The sequence below is a fragment of the Panthera onca genome, chromosome A3 (genome assembly GCF_046562875.1).
Source record: "Panthera onca isolate mPanOnc1 chromosome A3, mPanOnc1 haplotype 2, whole genome shotgun sequence".
Classification (NCBI taxonomy): Eukaryota; Metazoa; Chordata; class Mammalia; order Carnivora; family Felidae; genus Panthera; species Panthera onca.
The window spans coordinates 127,782,301-127,800,746 of record NC_138341.1 but is presented as its reverse complement, the minus strand read 5'-3'; the positions used below and the strand labels follow the sequence as shown (position 1 = coordinate 127,800,746).

At 40.9% G+C, this 18,446-nt stretch overlaps 1 protein-coding gene across 11 annotated transcripts in view; it reads left to right on the top strand.

The window, feature by feature from the left end:
• The window catches only part of STAU1 (staufen double-stranded RNA binding protein 1), an 81,942-nt gene that overhangs the window by 37,439 nt on the left and 26,057 nt on the right, over positions 1-18,446 (top strand). For 3 of the 11 annotated variants that reach the window (XM_078443974.2, XM_060619763.3, XM_060619803.3), the window contains 6 exons: positions 378-448; positions 6,644-6,932; positions 8,692-8,816; positions 11,797-12,001; positions 13,858-13,996; positions 15,599-15,785. In XM_078443974.2, the coding sequence (XP_078300100.2) occupies positions 6,728-6,932; positions 8,692-8,816; positions 11,797-12,001; positions 13,858-13,996; positions 15,599-15,785 (861 nt within the window). In that variant the 5' untranslated portion in view covers positions 378-448; positions 6,644-6,727. Of the gene's footprint in view, positions 1-377; positions 449-6,643; positions 6,933-8,691; positions 8,817-11,796; positions 12,002-13,857; positions 13,997-15,598; positions 15,786-18,446 lie in introns of those variants that run through there. The other 8 variants (XM_060619778.3, XM_060619770.3, XM_060619785.3 and 5 more) reach the window with 8 other exon arrangements.

Here is an 18,446-nt window from a genome sequence, read left to right as displayed (position 1 = left end):
TCCCATGCAATTGTATTTGCATCATCAAGCATATGGTAATATTTATGAACAGAATATTTAGCCAGTAGTTTAAAAAAATCCGTAAGTTTAAAAATCAGGCTTGTGTGATCAGACAGTATATGATGTCCAGTTTCTTTCTTTAAAATTGGTTTCGAGGTATTCACAGCTCTCTTGTGGTCATGTCTCCACAAAGTACTCTTTACCCGGTTGGCAGTTGTATCTTTCCTGAATTCTGCATTGTGCTGCTTTAAGCCATGACATCATGCTTTCAGACACTTCCCTACTTGTAAATTTTAGGTTTCCCCAAAACTTGAATAGTATATATCTTCATTTTCAGAAATGATCTACTCTAATTATTATTGTTTCTTATTTTCTAGGAGTTTCCTAACCACATAACCTCTCAGAACTGAACCAAAACAACATTATTCCTGGAGCACCTCTTTTTAAGGTACACGTAATTTGGTGCTATAATTTCAGGCCTGTTCATAATCTAATATTTTTTGAACTCTTGAATGACTTGTGTGGAAAATGACTTTTACTTCTGGCTGTAATATTAGAGAAACAGAATAAATTGTATGCAGTTTGAATTTCTTCTCATTCTTGAGATTTAATTAGAAAGTAAATACAGGGAAGGTTGATGACTAGAGTGGAAAGCCCTTTAGCCTGTACTGCCATATACTTTAAATGTTGAGACATGAAAGTTGACCACCAAAACTGTCCTTTTTTTTTTTTTCTTTTTTTTGAGATTATTTATTTTGAGAGAGAGAGAGAGTAAGCACACGCACGCCAGCAGGGAAGGGACAGAGAGATGGAGAGAGAGAGAACCCCAAGCAGGGTCTATGCTGTCAGCACAGAGCCCAGTGCAGGGTTAGAACTCACGAACCACGAGATCATGACCTGAGTCAAAGTCAAGAGTCAGATGCTCAATTGACTGAGCCCTCCAGGTGCCCCTGAAGTTGTCATTAAACATAACTTGGTTGGTGAGCATCCTGATTATAGTGGCTTTTGTCGTTTGCCTTTGAATTTTCAGATTGTTAATGTAAAACTTGGTTTTCAAACTTGTGGAACTAATCCAACATTGTTTTCTGTCATGAGACAGGGTTATGAACCAAGTTCCATTTACCACTGGCTGCTTGTGATGATCTGGACCAAAAAGATTTTACAGTTTTATGTCAGGGCACTGTGAAATACACTGCACCTGTCATACTGCCTTTTGTTTTTAGCACTTTACCTCAGAGCTGAAAGCATATCATTATACCGTATCCCCGAGGTAGTGATTAGTGGACAAGTTAAACCCAGCTTTCTTTGGGAATGAGGAAATTGAAGCATAAGGAAATTAGAGGAGTTGTACCAGGCTCAGTGAATGGATTTACACTGCGTTTATTGAATGCTTTTCTTTTCAAAAAACTGAATAACTGTTACAATGCCTCAGGATTTTTCATTGTTTCAGCTCTCAGATTGCGACAGCTGAAGCTTTGTCAGATATCCTACTACAAAGTGTCTGGGGAAACTGAGGCACCAGGCAGTGGATTGCCAAGAATTAGGTGGATAATTGCTATTTTGTTTGGGAGTAGAACTGAAAGCCACAACTCAGAAGTTTGATCTGATTTAACATTGTTGGTTGCTACTTAGCAGCAAGGCTGGTTTCTTAGAAACTGGGTCTTGACTCTGGTCTGTTTTGCATGAAGATGATGGTAAATGCAGTCGTGTTTCTAGGTAGATGGCACATAGTTACAGGGTACAATTTCCCTTTTCTGAAAGGAAAAGCCAGTTAACTTTATATTAAACTAAGCCCCTTCTTATTTAAGAGTAGGTCACACAGTACTACTCTTAAAAATCTCCAGCAAATCATGAATAGTTATTCATTTTGGTTGGTTTAAAACATTTTTGTATGTTTTTATAAGTTTAGATTTTAAAAAACACTTCCGTGTTTACGAGAAATAATGTGTTTGACTTTAGTAATTTTTAAGAATTCCTCCTAGGGAATGGGAGAGAGGAGGTTGATAAGGTTTCAAAGCTAGGAAAAAAGTAAGGTTTGCAGCTTATTGGGCTGTAGAGGTAGTTTTTTTCATCTTAGTATACAGTTTGGTGTGATGGTTTTTATAGGATGAACAACTGAGAATGAATTCTCTTTTAGGAAGTGTTTCTTTAAACGGACCACCCAGTGGTTGCATTTGTGTGGAAAGAAAATCCTCTGCTTCCCACTTGGCACTGAGCCACGTGTGAGACAGGGGCCACATTCAGTCACTTGGATGCAAAGATCTTAACAGCCTGAGCTTCCAGGCATTATTTTTGGCTGATTTTATTGTTTTGCAAGTGATTATGCCTCCTTGGGGCTACTTGTCCCGTCTTTCTTTTGAGCACCAAGTACATAGTGGTCTGTTTTATTTTTCCCTCTGTCTTAAGTAGTTGGGTCATATTTCTTTTAAAGAACCTTTTAATTATTGGGTAATTTGATATATGGGCCTGCTGTGGGATATTATTTGCTTGATAATGCTGTTATCTTTTTAGAATTGATTATGTAGGAGTACAGTGATTGCTGTGTTTCTGTTTTTGCAGCTGCCCTGCCTACAGGTGTTTGGATGATGTTTGGAGTCAATGAATTGCTATTCTGGGAATCAGAGTGGGGATGGTGGGTGCTGGTAGGGGTGAAGATAGGGAGATAGGGTGAGTTTATTTGTAGAAAACATATGACTGCATTGCAATTTCTAAGGTGTGTCGACAGAGGATCTTGGAAATAACTGTTGAATTTAAAGGAATGATGTGGGCATTTTAGATGTATTTTAAGGCTGTTGTAGTACTCTTGTATTTGTGTACCCATGCCATGTAAGATTTGAGGGAGGACTTTGAAGGAAGAGGTATTTACTAAAATGTCTGTGGCTGTCGTAAAAGCTTGCCCAGAATTGGGATGACTTTTTCTTTTCCTTTTTTCTTTCACACACCTTGTTTGGAAACATCGCTGATGGCAAAGGGGAATGATGTGTTGAATACAAAAGTAAAGTCATATATTACGGTAGCTACAAATTGGATATTAAAAACGATGTTCTTCCATAATTGCTGAAGTAGTTGTTTCATATGACAACATTTAACAACCTGGTAGTTGAAAGTAAGACTAAGCACCCTTATAGATACTTCTGTAAACTATTTCTGGAAGGATCAGCCTTCTTGGGTATTAAACAGATCACTCATTGCATTCACTATGGCCTAGACTTGGTAAATCACTGCTGAGTGAGGAATTTGCATTTGTGCCTCATCACTTTTTAACACATTACTTGTAATCTCTTTCTTTCTTTATTTTGAAAGAGTGAGAGTGTGCGTGTGAGCAGGGGAGGCGCAGAGAGAAAACGAGAAAGAATCTCAAGCAGGATCTGCACTGTCAGCATAGAGCCCCATGTGGGGCTCGATCTCACGGTTGGTGCGATCACGACCTGAGCCAAAATCAAGAGTCAGATGCTCAACCGACTGAGCCACCCAGGCACCCCACGTAGATATAATTTCTTAAAAACGCTTTTGTAGTATTCATGTGCCCATATTCCCCTTCCCTACTACCCATTAAAAAGTATTTGACACTTGTAAAAAGGAAGCTGCCAGCCAAAGTGAGACTCTTTGTTTTTATAAGAAGACTTTTGTATCACCAAGCCAAATTTAGGACTTGGGGGAGTTGGAATTAGGAATCTTTTAAAAAAGATGGTACCCCTAACTCTGCCCTATCACTCCTCTGTGTTATAGTGCTGATTATTTGTGCTAGATAAATATAAGGATTTGAGAATAAGATGAACATATTATCCTGAGTTGGTGTCTAAAGCTCTTCAAATAAGAGAAACCAGGAGATTAAAGGCCCTCATCTGTGCTGGAGGCAGGGAAAGAGCAAAGCAACACAGGCTTAACAGTTAAAGGTGTTTCCAGAGCTGGGGAAAACTGAAGTCTTTGTGTTTTCAATTTTCAACCTAATTTTACTGTGTGTAAAATATTGTTCTTTTATAAGAAGACTAACAAATCATTTTAATCTCTTTTGAGTCCCTAATGTGTCTGGTGGAAAGTAATCCTTAAAGATAGGCTCAAAAGAAAAGACAAGTTTTCATTTAAGGTTTTAATCTTCGGAACAGAGTACTGAACAGCAACAGATTCTACATTTATACAGAAGTAGTATCTCCAGAATTCCATGATTCCATTAAATGCTGCTGTGAACTGTATAATTAGCAGTAGTGAAAAGCTTTATTTGTTCAAATTATGTGGGTAAATAGTATATTTTACCCTATTTGTAAACTACGTTAGCTGCCTGGCTTCTCTTTGGGAGAGGAACATCTGTTTGGGTAAAATATTAGCCTCAAAATTTTTTTTAGAGCCTTTTGAAATGAAAAGGAGATTTTCTTTTCCTAAAAATATAAGCTATTTATTAAATTAGTAATATTTTATTTTGTTGGTTGGTATATGTATACTCAAAATAGCATCCTTGGTCCCTCTATCCACTAGATCCCGGTAGGTCATCCCATCCTCCAGTTGTGACAAACAATATCTCCAGACATTGTAAGATGTCTTTGGGGATGAAAATTGTCACCTCTTTAGAACCACTGCGTTAGCTTCTCTTTTCAGGCTTAAAGACACATAGAAGTGTTCATGTGCTAATGAGTACTGTTTGTTGAATTTTACTATTGGTCATGGTAGAAATTAAAAATTTGTAAAGTACACAGTCTTACTAGGGTTTTAGGAAATTTCTATTTGCAGTTTTGAACTACTTGTTTCAACCAGTTGTTATAAAGATACAATGCCAGGTGAAGATGAGGTTAACATTTTGGGGGCAGTCTTAATTAAAGGCCATTTGTTTCCTTTTTCAACTTCTAGAAAATCTGTGTATTTATGTCTGTGACTGGAGATGCTGGTTGTGGGCCTGCTGTAGACAGCATTAGCCAAAACAGATCCCCTGGGGCCCTACCCTTTCTAAATTTAGTTCATTCATTCAGTCTCCTCCTCTGAGAGCCACCCAGGTCAGGGTTGGGTTGCTGCTTATGGGATGCAGGTAGGCTCTGGAGCAGACGCTTTGCTTTTGACTTATTTTTTGACCTGTAACCAGCGGTTGGTGTTGCGCAGTTGTGAGTGCACTATAGATGATTTGGGGAAGGGGTGGGGGGAAATGCCATTGAGGCAAAGTGTAGAAAGAGGGAGTGCAGGTGGGTGGGGGGGCATTGAGAGAGAAATATTTCTATTTTGACAGCTGAAGGAAATCAGAATAATGACACAGGGTCCTAGCTAATTTCTGGGTGGTTCTGGACTTGTTTCTTGACATTGGCAACGTGTCTGCCAGAACAGTTATCTAGTCTTCAGTGGACCTCGTCTGTCACTTTGTTCTGACTCCAAAAGTAAACAAAGGAATAACTGCAGTATGGGGGATTTTGATGAACAAGGTGGTGCTTGGGTCTGTATATCCAAAGTCATGTTTCAGCTGAGGTATTTGAGTTGTTGTTTTTAGTTTTGCAGTTCTTTTTGCTCTCAGCAAGAGAGAATGTGCCAGAACTTCTCAAGTAACTTAATTGTGGTCCTTCATCTCTTTCTAAAGATCCAGCTTTAATTAAAAATCATCTTGAGACTGTTAAAAAAAATTAAAGTAACACTCTGTAATAGAACTTTTGATTTGTTTGCTGGTTTCTGTTTTGATTGCCTTTTTCTACTCTTTGTTGCTACTGGTTATTTTTGAGTACTTTTGACTTGCTTAAACATTTTCAGCTTTTTGAAGGATGGCCATGAACGTAAGCAGAACTGCCCTTATTTTTGACTTAGGAGGAAATTTAAATGTAATAGAAGCAACGCGTTTGGAACTTATAAGATGAAGTAAACCATCTCCTCCGCTTCCTGGGTCCCACTGCCCAGCCACACCAATGAAATGGCCAGTCTGAAATCTGTTTCTCTCTTCTTCCTCTTTGCCACTTTTGCTTTTAATAGTACAAAGGCTATAGAATGTTCTTTACTATTTAGATGATTTCTCAGGATCTTGCATATTAATGTAGATGCAGCAGTTTTGTTTGTGGTCTGTAACTAAATGAGACCGTCTAGACAAACCTCATAGGAAAAAAAAATGGATCTTTTGTCATCACGAGGAAAAAGCAGCAGCAAAAGTGAGAAACTCTTCTCTTTCTTCGGTGAGCTTAAAGGAAAACTGTAAGGGTACCAGTCAGCACATGGCCCTTCCATGGAAGCAGTGTTTACAAATTCCGCATTAAAGGGTCTTATGAACCCATTTTGCTTTCAGCTTCTTACAATTTTGAGGCCAGAAATCTTTACCATATCCTATATGGTATGGAAAGCCTCTCCGTATTTTTTAATTTGCCATTTTGGATATAAACTATAGTTCATAGTTCTTAATATTCAATAATGAATGTCATTTCACCCTACTGGATTCTCTTTATAGAATGAACACGCAGAGCATATGGGTATTGTAAGTCCTCTAAAAGCACTGTGAGAAAGTCACAAGGCCAGGAACCTCACTGTATACCAAGGAGAGAAACACTTCTAATACATCAACATAGCTACAGGCCTAACGGGACTAATTTCATTCTTGAGTAGGTGACACCAACTTTGACTGAATATTGGTGATTACATATCTCCTCTATAATTTACCTTTTTATTTTCTTTCCCTTACAACTTTTAGGTAGAACTTTAGACTTCATAGCACTGAATTAACCTGCACTGAAAGCTGTTTACCTGCAGTTGTTCACTTTTGTTGAAAGTGACCATGTCTCAAGTTCAAGTGCAAGTTCAGAACCCATCTGCTGCTCTCTCAGGGAGCCAAATACTGAACAAGAACCAGTCTCTTCTCTCACAGCCTTTGATGAGTATTCCTTCTACTGCTAGCTCTCTGCCCTCTGAAAATGCAGGTAGACCTATTCAAAACTCTGCTTTACCCTCTGCATCTGTCACACCCACCAGTGCAGCTGCAGGTAAGCGTATGAATCCAAGTGTCTTCTTTTTCAAATGTTTTCTTAGCCTGTTTTCTGATCTGATAAATAGACTGCAGATGTAGGGAACTCTCACATTACCTTCAAGAAGCAGAAGAAAGTATTAACATCCATGCTGCTTTTTTCCAGATATAAAACACTGGTTGTGTATTGGGTTGATGGAGGCCTGAGTTGACAGACCACTTCAGAGTGTAAGAAAGAGAATTGAAAAGTAAACTATAAAACCTAGTTGGTTATAAAGTGGTGTCTAGCAGAAAGAATTGAACAGTAAATACCACTCTGGATATTTGTTGTTTTATGGGAAAATTCTGCTTTAAAAACTATTTCCCAGAACTGACCACGAATTCTTGTATGTGTGAGCCTCCATTTTATATGCCTCTGAGATTACATCCCAGGCAAGGGGGCAGCCACATTTACTGGAAAGCCAGAGAGTATTGGCATTTGTTAGTTTTTAGTTTGAACAAGTGAGTTTAAGTTGAGGTTCCGGAGGTAGTTCAGAAATCACAGTGAGGACCCATTAGAAATTGAACACTGAAGCAGAGAGTTTTAGAGAGGGAGTAAGTTCGGAAGCATTTAAATCTGATTATTAAGAAAATAAAAAAGGACTAAATGTGCTTGTTGATGGGGCGCCTGGCCGGCTCAGTCAGTAGAGCATGTGACCCTTGATCTTGGTCATGAGTTCAAGCCCTGCATTGGGTGTAGAGATTACTTAAAAACAAAACTAAAAAAGGAAATAATAGCAAATAAATGTGCTCATCGGTGAGAAAAGACTTGAAACACCTGAAAAATAAACAGACCTGAAAACAAATGTTCTGCTTCCCAACCCTCCCCCAAAGTGGTAAAACCAATTAAATGGGGTGTCAGCATGGGTGTCTCCATACCAGAGTCACCTTCTAACACATCTCTCAACCCCTTGTGTTTGACAATTTCCCTTGCATTTCCTCTTTCATTTCTCATTTCCTTTACTTTATAAATCTGTTCTTAGAGTGTTGGCTCACCCCACTCTCAGCTGCATGGCATCTGTCACCCTACCTCTAGACTTCCGTGGATTGGCTCACCGGGTAGCAGTCTTGACTGGTCATAATACCCTAAGAATTCAGTTTTCCCCAAATTTGCCGTCACAGACCATCTTAAAAGGAAATGTTATAGACTGTTTCAGTCCTCTGGGATTTACCGCCTTTTCTTCTAATGTGTTCTTATATCCACATCCTATTACTCCTGCCCACCACGGACATTTTATTTTACTTGTAGAATTCTCTGAAGTAGGTAAGGTCTGAGGATGGCAATGAGACACTAGCTGTGTAGAAGACGACAGTCATTGTTTGAGAGATGGTATTGGCACGTTGAGTTTTGCGAAATAACGAACCGGGTACAGCTCACAGCTGTTGTGGGAACCAGTGTGTCTGTGCTCAAAAGACCTCCTTGTTATCCCCTTGGTTGGTTATAATACCAGGGCTGCCTCTGATTTAAATCTTGCTTGCCTGCCACGGTTTAGTTACTCCCCTGCCTTCTGTTCTCTCTTTGGAAGACCTGCCCTCTCCTAGGTTACCTGGCTTCAGCTGGTCCGGAGAAGACCCCAGCTGTGTCTTCAGGCAGGTGCCCCCTTGTGGTTTGCAGTTGTGCGCCACTGCTGCTCTGAATCCTTAAGACCTTCCGTTTTCCCCTCTTTTTTCGTGTCCCTGGGAGAGCAGCAGTCCTGTATACTGCTAGTTGACTTCATTGCTCTTACGTTATTTTTCAGTTCCTTCTAGCATGGCACACCCCAAAGAGAAAACCCCAATGTGTCTTGTGAATGAGTTAGCCCGTTTCAACAAGATTCAGCCTGAGTATAAGCTTTTGCGTGAGCAAGGTCCAGCTCACTGTAAGGTAAATATTGTCCATACTGCTTGTGCATTTATAACCCACCAGGAATGTTTTCTGTTTTTTATACTGCTCACGTGGTGCTGTGGTTCAGAATACATATTTTCAAACCACTGAGGCTGTCTTCAGGAGATGCCAAAGTATAGATTTTTGGCAAGTCGCTCCCCTTGACCCTTGCAGAATGGGTCAAAGAAAAGATATGCTTCTTTTTGGGAACTCCAGTTAGTATGTGGTTGTGTTTAGGATTCTGAGTAGAGACCATTCCCAGGCCCCTGTGAATGATTTCCCGTGAATTTTCCAGGCTCTGGGTCTCCTGGCTGCAGCCTGCCTCTGGCTCCTTTCCCGCTTGTTTTCACGTGTACCTTAGGCTGGGCCGGGAAAGGAGGGGAACAGGAAATCCATTTTCCCACTTGTTAGCCATTCAGGTAAAAGGTTTGAAAATGAGAGGTAGAAATTTGTTTCAAAGTGAGTCAGTCCTTTGGACTGTCTCTGACTTCACTTATCTTTGTCCTTCCCCTTATCTTAGAGAATGGAAGACTGTAACTTAAATTTTTTACTATTTGCCATTTAGGAATTCAGTCTTTGAAGCTTGTTTGATAATGTAAATCTTGGAACTTAAATGTGTGCATATCTGGCTTTATCTTTGCAGCTGCAGTATGAGAGAGGGTGTGGTATAAGAGAAGGAATCCGGCCTCCTATTTCTGATCCTAGCCTTGCAGTAAACATAATTAAGGATGAATTATTGGTCTCTTTATGCCTCATTTTTCTTGACGTGCAAACCTCAGGCCTTGAATGATATCAAGTTTCTCTTTTAATTTGACTAAAAGTAACATCAGCCACAATCCTAAATAGGTACCTTAGTGTGGTGAGGTGAGTCACCTTTGGTGTCAGGCAAATCTGGGTTTAAATCTCAGCTCCTTACTGGCTATGTGACCTTGGGCAAGCTACTGCTGTTTTTTGAACCTCAGTTTCCTCATCTGTAAAATGGGGATAATACCTACCCAAATGGGTCTACTGTGACAATTAAACCAGAGAATATATGTTAAAGTGTGGAGCACAATGCCTGACAGTTAGTAAATGCTTGAGAGATGGTAGCTATTACCATTATGCATTTCAGAAACACAAATTTCTACTCACATGAAGCTAGTTTTCACATTTTTCTAAAGCATAGTGATATTTGAAAGGTTTCTTTACTTTTGGAAGGCAATTAGTGATTTCCTATAACTTCTGTTTCTTCTACAGGATTTTTTTTGCAGACCTTAACTTTGGGATTCCCTTTTATTAACTGTTCTTGGTATTTTTTGAAATATGTACTTTCTCATCTAACCTTTAGTGGTGCGTTAGGTAATTTGGCTGTGTGTTCAATCTGTAACTGCACTTTTATTTACAAGTTGTTCAAAGACGAGAAGTTATTCCCTCCTCGGTGACTATTACACTATTTATTTAAAAATCAGTGGTCTGGTGTACTTTTAATTCTATTAAAACCAAGATTCTAACCTTGTTACCAACCCTCTACACAGAAAGGCAGCAGAGTGGCAACAGCGCTGACGGGGAAAAGTCCTGGAGAAAGGCAAAACTGTTAATGGAATTAACTCTTTTTTGTTTTTTAGCTTTTTCCCTTTAAATGTCTTTCCACGAATGGATCATGAAAATGCCCCAGGGATTCCACAGCGTAGACTTCTGCTGTTTGGTTGTTAGGCCAGCCAGGATTTTCAGTCCATGCTAGTGGTGCCTAAATGAGTAACCTTGTGAACTGCAGCAGAAATACAGGGGACCCCTAGTGTTTCCACTGGGGTGAAGGATTCTTTAATTTTCCCGCTTTAGTGGAAGCTGTGTACTGAGGGAATCCTGAAGTTAAGACCTACAAGAAAAATCAGCTGTGAAGGCACATCGCGCCTATCCCTTTAGGCACCAAATTTAAATGATCTGGACATGTTCAGAGGAGCACATTTGACATTAAATTATTCACAGTAAATTATTTGCAAATGAAACAGTGATATCCAGTGATAAAGAAAAGCAGAAAAACAAAAGCTCCAGTTGGTTTTGCTAAATTCCTAAGTAGTGAGTCTCAAACTTTGCAGTGCATCAGAATCACTAGGGGAGCTTTTTAAAGAACACTTGCCTAGGGTCTCCGCTCTTGCTTCTCAGTCGAAGTCCCTGGACATGTATATTTTACTAAGCTTCCTAAGATAAGCACCAAAGTTAAAGAATCACTGTGCTATGATGGGTCATAGTTTTTGACAGAATATTCACTTCTGATAGGATTAACATAACCTAATTTCAAGAACAGAGTGTGTATTTGGGTAACCTTTATACTTAAAAAGGAATAAAGAGGCTTGCCATAGTCAGCGTTTGCTGAGGGCAAAATCAGCTGTTTTGGATGCCTCCTTGAGTTCAGAAACGTTTCTAGATCTTTGCTTGCTACAGATTGGATTTTCTTCCCCAAATGGAGGCAGTGTCTGAATAGTATAGTCTTAGGAAAATAGAAGGCAACTTTTTAGAACCTGGCTCACATTCCCAAATTCATTCACGTTTTTGTCCTGCTAGGGTTGTTTTCAGACAAGAGACCACAAACACAAGAACATCAAAACAAATGTCTTAATTTGCTTGAGATACTACTTTGTGTCTAAATCAAGTTTGCTGAATTTCTTCCCTGAGAAGTAATTGGAAGACAATTTCTGTTTGGCTGACTTCCAAATCAGCATCTAATATTTTAATATAGGGGAAAACATTTTTTTTTAATCTCTGTACTTACCTCCATTTTTCAAAGCATAGTTTTGTCATAGAGTGTTGTTCAATGCCAGTCAACGAGACATGTATCTTTTTGTGTTTATAAAAATAACAAAAATGGGAGTGAGGGAGTAATTTGCCAAGGTAATGACCAGGCCTTTTAAACCATGACCATAAACAATGTTCCAGGTCCAAGCGACATATTACAGTCAACCTCAGGTATCGTGAATTGAGAGCTCACAATTTTCATTTGTAGGTGTTTACAGTACAGCTAACACTTGGAGATCAGCACTGGGAAGCTGAAGGAACTAGTGTTAAAAAAGCCCAGCACACAGCTGCTGCCAAAGCTTTGGAAGGAACAAAATTTCCTAAACCCATAGTCCGCCCTTTTCGTAGCGAAGGAAGGAATCCAGGTATTATGCGTGGGCCAAGACAGGTTCCTTTCAGAAGTGTGTCTAGAGGTACCCATTTAGTATGTATATGCATTCTTTCATAACTAACTTACTGACTTTGCAAGCACGGTTTCTACACTACCAGTGGCAAACGCTTACCTTTTTAGAATCCTTAACCATACTCCAAAGCATTGGTTCCCAGTCTCTGGTCCCTTGACTCTTGAGGATCTGGAAAGAAGGTCCTGAGAGGTAGTGGTGTCACCAAACAATTGCTAAGATTGCAGAGAAGCCTAGTGAAAAAATTGCCAAGAATGTAGGCCTTAGCTGGAATCACTTCAACCCAGTGTGGAAATACCAATTATAACATGTTGATCAGAAACGCAGATTGTCATTTACACGTCTCCTGATCATCAAAAAGAATGAGAAAATGACTTAAACATGTATTACTTAAATACTATTAGTAGATAACACCTCTTCAAACAAGGGACCGAAGGAGAGAGAAGACTAATAAAGAAGAGCTTCTGGTAAAAGCTTGGGGACCATTGACCTGTTGCTGTGGATGGAAGTGGCTGAGCCACGTTACCATCAGGCACACGAAGCCATCCCAGTCCCTTTGTCCGTAGGAAGGAATCCGGGAGATTTCAGCCACACCTTCCTTGTTGCTTTTGATTTCTTTGTGGTATTTCAGATTCATTCTCCACTGCAGGTAAATTTTATGGGTCAGAACTGTTCTTGAGATGATTCAGGTTATGCTTAGTAAGAACCTGTATGAATCCTATAAAAAATATAATTCTGAAAGTAAGAAGAGAGAGGCTGGTTACTTCTGTGACCTTTTGATTTTGCAAATCCAAAAATATTCTTACAAATTTGATTCATGCACTACATTTAGTTGAACCAGTTCCTAGTACAGAATCAAGTCTTTTTTGTTGCTGTTGTTTTCTTCTACATACCTCCTAAAGAGGCATTTTAAAGTGGCTTTTTGTGTGCATTTAAGTTGAACTTTGCCATTGCTAGTGTTGTTCTGTGTTTGATGTGAAAGTGTTGTTCTTAGATGTGATTGTGCGCTCACACTACTCTTTCCAGCCTGGTTTTTCTTTTAAATGTTTTTAAAGGTTTATGAATTGGATGAACTGAGAGAAAAAAAAAATTGGGAAACGAACAGTGTGTGTTTTCTACAGTTGATGATTGTGAGATAACCCCAATTATACTTGCTCTTATTTATATGGAAACAGAACTCCTTTTCCTAACAAGTATTCTCACAGGTCAAATCCCATCGTAAATACTGAGATTGGAAATATCTGAATGTTTTGTGACCCTCATCTGACTTCTCCAGATAGAATTTACTTGCCTCCTCCTTCTTAATTCCACACCTTTCCTTATAGCACACCTCCTGTTGGTCCTCTGGGGGTAAGAATTGTGTCCCTTAGCACAGTGCTTTCCATCCAGTTACTGCTTAGTAAGTGCATTGTTCGATGAAGTAGTGTGCAATAAACATACTTCTAAGTGTAAGCCAATAACCCAGCAAGTCAGTACAACCAGAGTTCTATCGGCTAAGGATTCCCAAACAGTAAAATGACTTGGACAGTCACATGGGATTTTTGTTTAATTGTGGAATTCGATGTGTATTGGAACTGATATCTAATAACTGGAATGAGTGACTTTCTCTGGTAATGTCTTATGCTAGTTGCTGCCCCTCTAATAGCTCTTACACTGTATTTTGTGCTGTTGACTGTGTATTAATATCTAGAAATCACAGCAGATTCTTGGATTTCCTGACCTGATGCCTAGCAGTGAAGTACTTAGATACTTTCCTGAAATGCATTATGAATCCAGTTAGTAGAAAGCATGCTGTTCTTTCTGATTTTAGTAACTGCCATTCTCATGTCAGAAAATAACCAGTTCTCTGTGTTGATTCTGTGTTGCAGAAAGCATAACCCCTACTGTAGAGCTAAATGCACTGTGCATGAAACTTGGAAAAAAACCAATGTATAAGCCTGTCGACCCTTACTCTTGGATGCAGTCCACCTATAACTACAGCATGAGAGGAGGTGCTTATCCCCCAAGGTATGTGCCTGTTTTACTTATTTATAGGGCAAGAGAGAACGGAGGAGGGGCAGAGAGAGGAGGAGAGAATCCCAAGCAGGCTCCACACCTGGCACGGAGCCCAACGCGGGGCCGCGTCTCACAACCGTGAGACCGTGACATGAGCCAAACCCAAGAGTTAGACGCTCAACCGACTGAGCCACCCAGGTGCCGCTGTTTGTTTTAAGTACAGGTGACGATGTATCTCATTCCTGACATGGAAGAAGAAAATCTGTAGATTGTGGAGCGCACAACGATTCGGTCATCTTTGGGCTTGCCAAATGCTGAAGTCCTCTTAATCGTGGTGCCTTTGGAACTGTGTCTTGATGCTTGCTCCTTTACCTTCTGTCACTGGCAAGAGCCTGAGTGTGCTCCTCACTAGCAGTATGGCTGTGCCCTGAAACCATCTGGTTAAAGATCACCTTTGTAACTGCTTCTTGTAACTGAGTCATATTTGAGTGTGATTCCCACAAACACCAAGATTCTCAGCATTCATAGATTTGTTGAGTATTGTTTACTGGGTACTTTTTGGCTTCGAATTTATGTGGTTTGTAACAGCTTTGGAGTACAGGTCCAGCAAAATACTAATCGAAACCCGAAACTATGTGTAAAAAGCCTCCTGTTGGGCAATCATAAGACGTTAGCGGATAGGTTGATGATGGGAATGGAAGTCTTCCTTTCCCTGCCTGACTTGAATGGAGGCAAAGCCACTTAAAAAATGTAAGCTCTGGGGGCGCCTGGGTGGCTCATTCAGTTAAGCAGCCGACTCTTGATTCCAGCTCAGGTCGTGATCTCACAGTCTGTGAGTTTCGAGCCCTGCATTGGGCTCTGCGCTGTCAGATTCTTGGGATTCTTCTCTCCCCCCCCTCCCTCCACCCCTCCCCTGTTCGTTTTCTCTCCGTCTCTCTAAATAAACTTCAAAAAATGTAAGCTCTGACATGTAGAGGCCAGGTTCTGCCAGGCTGTAGGCTGTTGGGATTTCTAGAAATGAGGGTCCTTCCAAAAAAATTTCTGTTAAAAAATTCCCAGGGGTACCTGGGTGGCTCATTCGGTTAGGCATTAGACTCTTGATTCCGGCTCAGCTCATAATCTCATGGTTTGTGGGTTGGAGCCCCACACCGGGGTCTGCGCTGTGTGGAGCCTCCTTAGGAGTGTCTCTCTCTCTTTCCCTGTCTCTCAAAATAAATACATAAAGCATTAAAAAAAAAATTCCCAGGCTTTTCTGGAGACAGGCAAGGGTGTCTCTCAGATAGGAGAAAATAGAGCAAGTTTTCTACCTTAAGCCAAAGTCTAATTTTGTAAATTTGGGTTACATTATAAATTGAACTCATGTAGTCTATAAGGTGTTTTTGTGGAACATAAGTTTGCTTGCTAGACAGTATTTGCCTATTCTGTGTGCCAGTTCTAATCCAGTGTAAGCTTGTGAAGTCTCTGGATATACCGATGAGGAGTCATTATTGGCAAGCAGGTCCTGATGTGATTAGGACCCGTGATGAAGGAAAGACCTGGGATTTGCCAGGGAGCGTATGGGTGACTTACTGATCTGAGATTGTAATTCTGCTAAAACCCCCTTTTTACTTTCAGGTACTTTTACCCATTTCCAGTACCGCCGTTACTTTATCAAGTTGAGCTTTCTGTGGGAGGACAGCAGTTCAGTGGGAAAGGAAAGACAAGACAGGCTGCAAAACACGATGCTGCTGCGAAAGCCTTGCGGACCCTGCAAAGCGAGCCCCCACCGGAGAGGCTGGAGGTGAGGCGGGCGGGCGAGCAGGTGAGTGGTAAAGGTGTCCTCTCCAGTGGCTTTTTCTGAGAAGCACTGAGAGCTGTCCGGAATTTTTGTGATTTGGCAGCTTGCATGATTTTGTACTCCATGGCCCTTTGGCCTTTCTTCCCCACCCCCCCCCTTAAAAAAATGTCTTAGCAAGAAAGTCAGATGCCTTCTTTTTCACTCTGTGGCATAGTTTTGAGTGAACATGGTAGAAAGATTGTGACTCAATTGAGTTGTGAAGGAGGAGGAATTCTCCTCCTTCACATGCGTGGAGGAATTCTTTGGTGGTAAAGGTTACTCTTGTCAGAACCTACTGCGGTTTGTGGCACCAGCTTAGAGAGTTTTCTGAAGCCATTTTTGACCAGCTACTCTGACATATCAGAGTGCCGGTTATCTGTTGCTGCGTAATAAGCCATTACAAACTTTAGTGGCTTAACCACCTGTAGGCATTTATTTTGCTCACAAATCTGCCATTTAGGCAGGGCTTGGCACCCAGCTGGTCTCTCCTGTACACAGCTCTGGCTAAGGTGGCTCCACAGGGGCCAGAGGATCACTTCCAAGATGGCTCCCTCACAAGGCTGGTAAGTTGATGCTGGCTGTCTGCTGAGACTGAAGCAGGGGCTGTGGTCCTGAGAGGACCTCAGTTCCTCTCTTAACTACCCTGTGCAGAGACTGCTGACCCACGGGATGGGATGGTGCCGGGTTCCACGTATCCTAGAAGACAGGAAATGGAAGCAGCTTCCAGTTTTCAAGGCCTGGGCCCAGAAATCCCCCACAGCATTGCTTCTGCTGTATTCTATAGGTCAAGCAGGCACAGAGCCCAGATTCAAAAGGAGGAGATACAGAAACTCACTTTTTATAATTAAGCAAAATTCACATAACATAAATTCACAGTTTTAACCAGTTTAAGCGTACGGCTCAGTCGCTTTTATTTGGTACATTGACAATGTTAAGAACCTCACTTCTGGATGAGAAGAGTGTCAGAGAATTTGGGGGCCAGGTTTTAAAAATCCCACAGTGAGAATAGGTTTTTAACTCCTTGTGACTAAATGGGAATCGAGGTCTTAGGAAATCAATGACTGTTTTTCGTTATGGTGTGTTTGCCTTTTCCAGTGTAATCACACATTTTACAATAGAGATAATCTGTTTCCAGGGTCCACTGAGGACCAAATAGAAGAGACTGTCACTTAGAAGAGGGGATTTCATGAAGTTAAAGGGATAAGCTTCTCACTGGTGAGATTTGTTAGAAGCAGTAGGTAGTGTAATTTGAGTCATCTTGGAGGCTTTTCGTTTTTTGACTTCGCCGCGGTGCTGATCTAATTGGAGTCAGATGGGCTGGTTGTTTCTCAGCTGCTTCTCGCCAGCAGTTGTTAAACGATCGCTGAGCCCTGGCATGTGGGTTGTCTGCTTCACAACCACTTGAGAAGTTTAAAAAAAATTCCTTGGTCCAACCCACACGATTTCTAATAGGAGTCTGTCTTTTGCCTTTTTTTTTTTTTAAATGTGCTCTTGCAGTAGCTCTAAAGCTCGGTCAGGGTTTGGGAACCACAGGTCCTAAGTATTATCGGTGCTTACCCCTCAGGCAGCCACCCTACTTTGAATGCTGCCTGGAAGTACCCACCCTTTTGCTGAAAAGGGAAGGTACCTGATTGGTGTCCCCGGTCTGACCCCATTACCCTGGAGCAGCGAGGTTGGCTCTGGCCTGAGGGCAGAGGCTGGCGCAGATGCACTCTCCTGGGCTGGGTTCCACTGGCTCCTCTGCCGTCTGTATGGAGCTTTGCTGAGAGTAATGTTAAACCTCCTTGTGCCCCTGTTCTCGTTCTGTATGGTTTGAAGTAGAGACATTGCCCTTCAGAAACGGCTCAAAGACTGGGCTCACCCAGTGCTTCAGAAACAAGAGTCATTGAGTCAGATGAGACTTGCTTTGAGATAATAAAGGAAACACTTGGCCTCCCACCTCAACCAGGCCTCCTGATAGCTGGGTGGTAGGGCGTAAAGAGACATTTTTAGAAGGGATCTTTAATTTTTTTCTTACAATGAATGCATGTAAACTATAAAAATTTTTAAATTAAAAAACAAAAATCGTTTATAGATTTGCTGCTTAATGGATGGATGATCACTATTAACATTTTGGTGGGTGTCAGTGCATACGTAAGTAAATACGTGTACCTGTCTAATGACAAAAGTGGGATGATATTGTATGGTAACCACTTTTTTTCACGGAACTGCTTATCATGAATCTGTTGTCATGCCATTTACTTCGAATTCCTTGGAGGACTCAAATTCAACTTGCATCTAAACACTTTTTAATAGCTACAGTGTGTTTCATTGTGTAAACGTACCAGTTTATGTTTTCAACAGAGGCTTGGTTATTTAGATTGTTTGCAGTGTTCCCTTTTAGAAAATAGGTAGTGAGGAACGTTGTTGTAGTAAATCTTTGTGCATGTCTATGACATTTCTATGAGCCCAGACACGGAAGTAAATAGCCACTTGCATGGCAGTAAATATGACCAAGTTCTCAGAAGCATGGTGCCGCTAAGAAGTCTGCCACCAGGGTGAGAGCAGCCTTTTTGCCTGTGGTCTGCCAGTATTGGAAATTGCGATTGTTTTTAGAGTTTCTTTATCTTGAGAGAGAGGGAGAGAGAGGATCCTAAGCAGGCTCTG